The sequence below is a fragment of the Hibiscus syriacus genome, unplaced genomic scaffold, assembly GCF_006381635.1.
Source record: "Hibiscus syriacus cultivar Baekdansim isolate YM2019G1 unplaced genomic scaffold, ASM638163v2 tig00110187_pilon, whole genome shotgun sequence".
Taxonomy (NCBI): Eukaryota; Viridiplantae; Streptophyta; class Magnoliopsida; order Malvales; family Malvaceae; genus Hibiscus; species Hibiscus syriacus.
Window position 1 is genome coordinate 3316018 of NW_024062618.1, and position 8971 is coordinate 3324988.

Sequence of the window (8971 nt, forward strand, 5' to 3'; positions counted from 1 at the left end):
AAAAGACGAGCTTCAAAATCTCTGTATATTTCCTCCTTTTTCTCCGTCTTTCATTGACATCGATCTCCTCAGTTTCTGAGCTATTACAATTCAAACAAGATTCAATGGGTACGCTCTCTCATCCTCTCATCTTAATATCTCTTTTTCCCTCTATTTATAGCTCTTTTCAGCGATCCGTTTATTTTCTTTTTTGGTTTCTTATTTAGTTTCTGTGATGTTACTGAACGAGAGCGTTTCAGCATGCAACGCCGCCGTAATAGTTCTCTTCCTTTATTGTTAGTTAATGATCCGTTATCTGGAGTTTTAGGTTTTTAAGAGTTTCTTTGAGAATCGTAAATCTGATTTTTTTTGGATCGGGAGTAGAGATAAATTTTTATGCATACTGCATGTTTGGTTGCTGAGAAAACAGAGGAAAACTAAAAAAAGGTGAAAATCCAATTTTTGAAGATAAGCTACTCTAGATATTAAAGTTGCCAAATTGATTCTGTCAAAATTAATGAACTTACTATTTCTTTTTAGTTGAGGTATTCTTAATATTTTCCTTGATCAACTGATATGGAAGATTTAATTTTAACCTCAGTGAGGTATATGAGCCACTTACAGTTAGTTTAGAGCTGTCTGATGGAAGCTTTTGTCGTCTTTTCTTACACATGGTATGAACATTTCGTTTGACAGCCACGACTGAGGAATGTTATTCAACTCAACTTATTGATGGAGATGGTACCTTCGATGATGTTGGAACTGAACGCTTTATAAAGGAAATAAAGCTTGCTGAATGCGGGTTGTCATATGCCGTGGTTTCTATCATGGGACCTCAGAGCAGCGGTATGCTTTGTTATCTTCTTCACATCTTGATTTATACTTGTCCTTTCTTGTTTCATAGGTGCCTATTTATAGTTCACACTAAGCTGATTCATTTATTTGTTCCATTTCCCATAATGATATTGAATTAGAAATATGTGATATATGTGAGTTACATGTGAGTGTCTGATACGCTTGGAGTTTACCACTTCAGCTTTCAACGAATACATTTTTCATATCTCACTTTGATGTGGGCTCATTTCTATATGATATTGTCATAAACTTCTGTAGTTAGTTCTCTCTCTCTCTCTCTCTATATATATATATATATATCTTTCCTGCATCTTATTTTTTTAATTCTAACGCATGCCATGAATGATTTTTTTTTTGGCATTTTTCTTGTTAGCCTTGTAATTTCTGCTTATTCCATTTGAAGTTTCACGTTGTCTTCCATGATCTCAACAGGTAAAAGCACACTGTTAAATCATTTGTTTTACACCAATTTCAGGGAAATGGATGCATTTAAGGGAAGGTAACTTATATTTCTTTTTAACACTTTATATTTGTTTCAATTGGCTAAAACAACTAATGAATTTTTTTTCCTGTCAGGTCTCAAACCACTAAAGGTATTTGGATGGCAAAGTGTGCTGGTATACAACCTTGTACTCTAGTAATGGATTTGGAGGGCACTGATGGAAGAGAACGTGGAGAGGTGCTGTTGCTAGCTTGCATTCTATCATTATCATATGTTGTCCAAAATTGAAACAACAATTTTCTATATACCAACTACATTTTCTTGCTTTGTTTTTTCCCCTTACTTTTCCCATGTTAGCTTATATATATATATTTTGCAAAACATAGGATTCAGGATATCCCTCCTTCCATGCCCACAAAGGAAAAGGAAAACAAGATCATTTATGGATACATCTTTTGATTTATTGATCAAGTAGTTATTTCTTCTAGGACCCTGCTTGGGCTCTTCTTCATTGCTTTTCAATATGCTTGTCAACACCATTTACTTGTGTAAGACCCACCTATGAAATGAGATATTAATACATATAAGGGTGATTAGAGTTGTATGGAGGAAGCCTTACACATGTAGGAAATTGTTGTATTATTGAATTATTTTTGTTGTACCAGTGTAAAACCAAATTTAAGGTCAGTCTTCAGTGATTTTTTAGTCAAACCTTTAATTCTGGATTTTATATTTCTCTGTAATAAAAATTCTACCATAGGTGAAATTTAAAAAAAAAAATCAGAATTATTATGATCCAAGAATAAGTTTTGGTTACTTACACCGGGCTTTAAGAGTGATGGATTCAGCTGAATCAAATCAAGATTTGGAATTTAGATTATAAAAGTAGAATATGCAGCGAATTATCTGCGGGTGTATTTGCTTGGTTTACTTTTATCTAACCATCTTATCTTTTATGAAAAAAAGGAAAGTAGAGAGAGTTTCTTTTGGACATATTTTTCACTAATTTCTGTGCCTCATTCCAGGATGACACAGCATTTGAGAAACAAAGTGCACTTTTTGCATTGGCAGTATCAGATATAGTACTCATAAACATGTAAGGTTTGGCACCTCTATGGTGCTCGACAATATTTTGACTTAACTGCTATTAGTAGTACATGCAAGTGACATTCTTGAGCAAATTTTCATTTAGGTGGTGTCATGATATTGGTCGTGAGCAAGCTGCCAACAAGCCTCTTTTGAAGACTGTATTCCAGGTATTTGCGATCTCGCTGCCCTTTCCAAGCAGTGCCCTGAATTTTGAGTGGTTCTTTTCTTGATCTACTTGTATTTGGCTACAGGTCATGATGCGGTTGTTTAGTCCCCGCAAAACGACTTTGATGTTTGTCATCCGTGATAAAACAAGGGTTGGTACCTTTCCTTTATGTAGCATGTTATCTTGGAGAGCTAATTTTTTGTTCACTTTTTTCTTCAATTTTTTTTTTGTATCCGAGGTTTGCATTGTTAATATGTCCAAGGGTTTTATGGTTTTAGTTGAGTTTATGGTTCTTAACCATTCCTTTTTTACAGACACCTTTAGAAAATTTAGAACCTGTTCTGAGAGAGGATATTCAGAAGGTACGGATATGTAGTGCTTATGCTCCTTACATTTCTGATTAACTTCACTAATTTTTTTTCCTGACCCATTTTCTTGGAATTGCAGATATGGGATTCAGTTCCTAAGCCGCAGGCACATAAGGAAACTCCATTAAGTGATTTTTTCAATGTATGATGTTGGTTTGTGTGTTATGCATAATAAATTTAAATATTTAATGTCTCTCTTTAACTTTTATAATGATTATTGTTTCTGATGGCTATTGTGATTGCTGATAATTGCCAGGTTGAGGTTGTTGCACTTTCTAGTTATGAAGAAAAGGAAGAGCTGTTTAAAGAGCAGGTACCACATTTAGGTCATCTCTTAAGGACATTTCATATCCGTAGCATGCAAACACACTATACAGTACACTATTGGCTTTTTAGAAGTTTTGTGAGAAATTAAGAGAATAGAAATGGAAGAAATTGAGAGAAGAAAAAGAAATTTTTGAATCAAAATTCTCATTGAAAAAAATAGAAAACACAACTTGTTTTTATAGGCTATAGATTACAAGTTAGATTCCTACTAGGTTTCTTTTATTCCTAACTTTTATCACTTAAACTTTATCTTACATCCTAGGGAAATTAATCCTAATCGTACAATATAAATTGAACTTCTAAGTGAATTAAAATTCCTAATTATCGGCAATTTCTATAGTTTTTTCTTTTAAATGGAAAGAACACCAAGTTGAATATCTACTCCTAGGATTGTGATGGCACCATAGTGATTGTTTGTCGACTTCCTCCTCCCCCTCCCCTCCAATTTGTGTAATTACATTTCCTTTTCTCGCTTGTCCTGATTGTACTATCTAAAATAGATATACCTTCCGTGTAATTTTCTCTGAATGTTGGATGGTGCTGTTTAAATATTGGACTGACTTTCAAATAGAAGCTTGTCTGATTCTATTATAATTATGAAGGTTGCTAATTTGAGACAACGATTCTTCCACTCTATTGCACCGGGAGGGCTTGCTGGGGATCGGAGGGGAGTGGTACCTGCTTCAGGGTTCTTGTTTAGTGCACAGCAGATCTGGAAAGTCATTAAAGAGAACAAGGATCTTGACCTTCCAGCCCATAAGGTAACCTTTTGAGCATTAAATGAAAGTTGCAAATCTTATTGGTTTTTCTGTTATATATGTTTCATTTGCTCATAGGTCATGGTGGCTACGGTACGGTGTGAAGAAATTGCCAATGAAAAGTATGCTGGTTTCACTGGAAATGAGGTATGTGGGCATAAATTTATAAATATATGCATGCAGACACACTAATTTTTAGAGCTGGTTACTTTTATAGAAACTAAAACCAACCTGTTACCTCTATGACAGAGCTGGTGTCTATTAGAAGAGGCTGTGCGGTCTGGTCCTGTTGCTGGCTTTGGGAAGAAGCTGAATTCAATTCTCTACAGTTGTCTATCAGAGTAAGTCTACTTTAATAAGAACACAAGATAAGTTTTCCAGTTTCTAAATTTCAAGTAGGCTACTACCTGTATTAAAATTTGAAAGAGCTGAGCTGACTTAGATAAAGACTGATTGAGGTAATAAGAAATTATAGAAGTGATTCATTTTTGAAAGTGACTGTACAGAGTTTTGAGGGTAAAAGATAAATCGGAATGTCGTCATTTTTGATTGGCAATTTGATGATCTATGAGTCATGATGGTGATAATGATATTTTGCTTCATTAAATTGGTGGATGAAAATTTTCTTGACGAATACCTTGGCCAAAGAAGAGGCAGTTTTGTTAATCAATTCAAGATTGCCCCCCCCCCCAACCCCCAATATCTGTGGCATCAACTTCGTTCATTTTGTTCTGAATTTAGGTATGATGCAGAAGTCGCATATTTTGATGAAGGTGTTAGATCTTCAAAGCGAAAGCTGCTAGAAGAAAAATTGCTTCAAGTAATAGCAAACTCCATATTCTTGTCCAGTATTTGTTGTTATTTAAATTTTCTCAACTCGCTTTTTGTCTTCTGAAGCTTGTCCAACCAGCCCACCATTCCATGCTTGGACATTTAAGGTCTGGAATTCTTGAGAAATTTAAGGAAGCATTTGAAAAGGCGTTGAATGATGGAGAGGGATTTTCTATGGCTGCTCGCAACTGCACTGAATCTTACATGGCTTTGTTTGATGAAGGGTATGAAGGTATGTTTGAACTTGATAAATATTCTTTTAGCATTAAACAAAGAAACAAAACTGCAGACCACAAGTTCAACAGCTATGAACAGAAAAAAGAGAAGAAATCATTAAAGTGGTTTGTTTAGTAATGAAGTATTCAAATCAGATGAAATTGTTTTTTAAAACATTAATGTGAATTCAAACTTTAAATAATGAGACTGCGTATGTTGGTTGCATTTAATTGGTTTGATACTATAGTTGTTTGTCAATTAGGGTTTCTTTGCTCAATAAGATGGACTGAGTGAATGAGAAGTTTGACTTCATTTTTCAGATGCTGTTGTTGAACTATCAAATTGGGATTCCTCTAAAGTCAGGGATAAGCTACGTCGTGATATTGATGCACATGTTGATTCTGTCCTAGCCGCCAAACTTTCAGAGCTGACTTCATCATATGAGGTATGATAACTTATTTCTTTCCTTTTTAATCATTTAGTCAAGTGACTGTCCTCATGGTTATCGAGAATTCTATTAAGTCTAGATTACTTGCTGTTTAGTAAGCCATACTGATGACTCAGTTTATGAAAAGTAGCCAAACAAAATTTTAAAGAAGGAATTTGTTTATCATTTCACTTTTTTGCTGGGTTGCAAGGAGACAAGGTGTTTTGAAGTTGATACTGTGATGTTATGACATTTGTTTTCTTGGTCTGCTGGTTGCTGAAAATTTTTACTTTCTGCATGTGTTACTTAAAAAATAATTTTAGCCCGATTGATTAAGATGACATGTTCAGCTAGTTTGTCGATATTGTACTGGGAGTCTACGTGTTGAAATTTTTACATCGTTGGACACAATGTAAATTACTCTAGGAATATTGAAGGCCAATTAACTTAGATGTGATTATTACACAGATGGGTTATTCAAACTAAACTTTACGGGCATGCAGTTTTGGTTTGAATAAGAAAGGTCATTTTCTAGTTCATTTTTTTATGAATTTGAGTTTGGGCCCTTTGGTGTTATTTTTCGCCTGACACGGTATGGTAAACAGTATTAATTCATATGCGATTACTCTTAATTTTCTGTTTGACTTCTATGACAGTGATATCCACAACACATGTTTATAACTGGTTAAAGCATCACTTGTAATCATACTGATAATTATGGTGCATTTGCAGGCAAAGCTGAACGAAGCATTATCAGGACCTGTTGAAGCTCTTTTAGATGGTGCTAATGATGATACATGGCCCTCAATAAAGAAACTTCTTAAGCGCGAAACTGAATCTGCTGTTTCTGGACTCTCCAGTGCTCTTTCTGGTTTTGACGTGGATGAAAAAGCCAAGGAGAAGATGCTCATGAGATTGGAGGATTATGCAAGGGGTGTGGTTGAAACAAAAACAAGGGAAGAGGCTGGAAGGGCATTGATCCGTATGAAGGACCGGTAATAACACATTTAAATGTTTGAATTAAGGCGTTTGATTTGTTAGACGTTATGTATCACCAAAATTAACACAAGATATATACAGGTTTTCAACACTGTTTAGTCATGATTCTGATTCAATGCCACGGATTTGGACTGGGAAGGAAGATATCCGAGCCATCACTAAAACAGCTCGCTCTGCAGTATGTTTGTGTACTATCATTTGTTCCGTTTTAAGAATTATCCTGCTTTTTATTCTCTGCTAAACTTGTTTATTTTCTGTTGCCAGTCCTTAAAGTTGCTATCTGTTATGGCTGCAATCCGGTTGGATGATAATGTTGATAATATCGAGAATACACTAGCATCTGCCTTGTTGGACACGAAAAATAATGCTGTTATAACTGATAGGAGCATTACAACATTTGATCCACTAGCCTCAAGCACTTGGGAGCAGGTAATATCTTTTTCTTGCGGAGGATGGTTATGAGATTTAGATGAACCATAGAAGTTGCTTGACCATTGCATACTATTTGCTGGCATTTCTATGCCTCCCATGGATTATACAGAGAAAGGCACTGTAGTCTAGGTTTTGTCTGACAATAAATGTTGCCATGAATGCAAAATTTGTTTGGCATTAAACTACTAAATCTGTAATGCTGAAACAACCCCAGGGTTTTGTTGTCTTTTATATCTCTCTAATGCTGGAACTTCATGTGTGATTTAATCTTATGTCTGTTAATTTTTGGTATAGGTTCCACCTGCTAAGACACTGATCACACCTGTTCAGTGCAAGTCTTTGTGGCGGCAATTCAGGGCTGAGACAGAGTACACTGTCACTCAGGCCATTTCTGCTCAGGCATGAATATCAAAATTCTAATTATATTGTTTTTGAAATTTGAATTGTCACTGCATTATGTTAACTAATGCCTCCGAAATTCTGTTGTGTTTCCCAAACTTTTCACATGCACCACCTCTTTGTATCATATACATTATTACTGTCGAGTTTCATTCCCTGGAATTTAAAGTTTTATAGTTTGGTCTAAGCAGACATGTTATTGCGTCTGCTGATATATCCATCTCTTTTTTCTACTTTCAGGAAGCGAACAAGCGTAACAACAACTGGCTGCCACCTCCATGGGCAATTGTTGCCTTAATAGTCTTGGGTTTTAATGAACTTATGACTCTTCTAAGGTGCATGTTGCATGTTGCATTTGTATCATTGAATTAATTTTGGTCGGGTATTCAATGATATCATTTATCCTTGTCCTTGTTTGGTGCTTACTTAAAGAATCGCCTCATTGCAGGAATCCTTTATATCTGGGTGTCATCTTTGTGGGTTTCCTTATTGTTAAGGCTCTATGGGTGCAGCTTGACATTTCGGGTGAATTCCGCAACGGTGCTGTGAGTATCGAACTAAAATTTTCTCTCTTGTTTATGTGTGAGCATTTATCACCATCATTGATGGCATTCTGTAGTTTCTACCAAATGCAATTATTCAGTAAAATTTCTTGCATGTAAAAGAACCATTAAGGACTAATTATTTCGACTATCATTGTGATTACTCAGTTTTGATGGGATGACTAATTTACAACTTTTTATGCCTGCAGCTTCCCGGGCTTCTTTCCTTATCTACCAAGTTCCTTCCCACCGTGATGAATCTTCTCAAAAAGTTAGCTGAGGAGGGGCAAATGCCTACTACAAATAATTCTCAGGCAAACCAAGCTGTAGCATCTAAGAGCTTCCAAAATGGAAGCACCACAAGTAATACGTCATCGAGTGCTTCATCCGGAATAACTGCATCAGGAAACGGGGATGAATACTCCAGCCCCACCAGAGAAGAATGAATAGCTTATTAGAAAAGTAATAACATTATTTGCGCTCTGAAGATGCATGTGTTGTCATGGGTGTTTTGCCACTGTGCATGAATTTTTCCATACACAACTCTTCCAAGAATGTAAAGAGTTGGCATATATTGAAAAGGCATTTATTTTTGTGCAAGTGCCACATACAAGGGGGGTCGCTTTCTTGCGACGGAGTCCCATTAAGTAGGCTTTTTCGCCCTTTGTTATTCTTCCGTCTAGGCTTAATATTTGTATTGTATTGTTTGTTGGCCAAGTTACAGGTTCTTTGGTTTATATTTACTTTGCGTCTATGGCTTTTTGTTATGCTTGTAATGTCATTTGCAATGGAAATTTGATTGAACTGATTTCTTTTGTGGCTCTCATTTCTTATCCAAAGTTTTTAATGGTAGGTGATTATCTTTATTGTGATGCTTCATGCAGTAAGCTTCCATAATTATATGGTTTAAATCACAAATTTGAGGAAGCTACGTGGGAGTCTGAAAGATCGAATGACAGTAATATCTACAATTGTTTTCTTTAGGTAAATTTGAGGATAAGTGGAGAGAATTGTAAAAGCCTCTGATTTTTGAATCAGAAAAATCATTTTAAGAAATATTTTATTAAGATGTCGGGGGACATTCTACATGTGAGTATCTGATTAAATGATGGTTCAATTGTAAATTAAAATAAAATTTGAA

The 8971-nt window shown here is 35.4% G+C and overlaps 1 protein-coding gene across 1 annotated transcript; it reads left to right on the forward strand.

Moving 5' to 3' along the window:
- On the forward strand, positions 1 to 8487 carry LOC120217780 (protein ROOT HAIR DEFECTIVE 3-like). Its single transcript, XM_039214857.1, has 23 exons — positions 1 to 108; positions 676 to 825; positions 1267 to 1333; positions 1411 to 1513; positions 2302 to 2372; positions 2469 to 2532; positions 2617 to 2682; positions 2846 to 2893; positions 2979 to 3041; positions 3156 to 3212; positions 3829 to 3987; positions 4063 to 4131; positions 4234 to 4325; positions 4726 to 4804; positions 4882 to 5047; positions 5352 to 5476; positions 6191 to 6453; positions 6539 to 6635; positions 6722 to 6886; positions 7184 to 7288; positions 7529 to 7623; positions 7737 to 7833; positions 8040 to 8487. The coding sequence occupies exons 1-23, from the start codon at positions 105 to 107 to the stop codon at positions 8274 to 8276; spliced, it is 2442 nt and encodes an 813-aa protein (XP_039070788.1). The 5' UTR covers positions 1 to 104; the 3' UTR covers positions 8277 to 8487.
- The last annotated feature ends 484 nt before the right edge of the window (positions 8488 to 8971 follow it).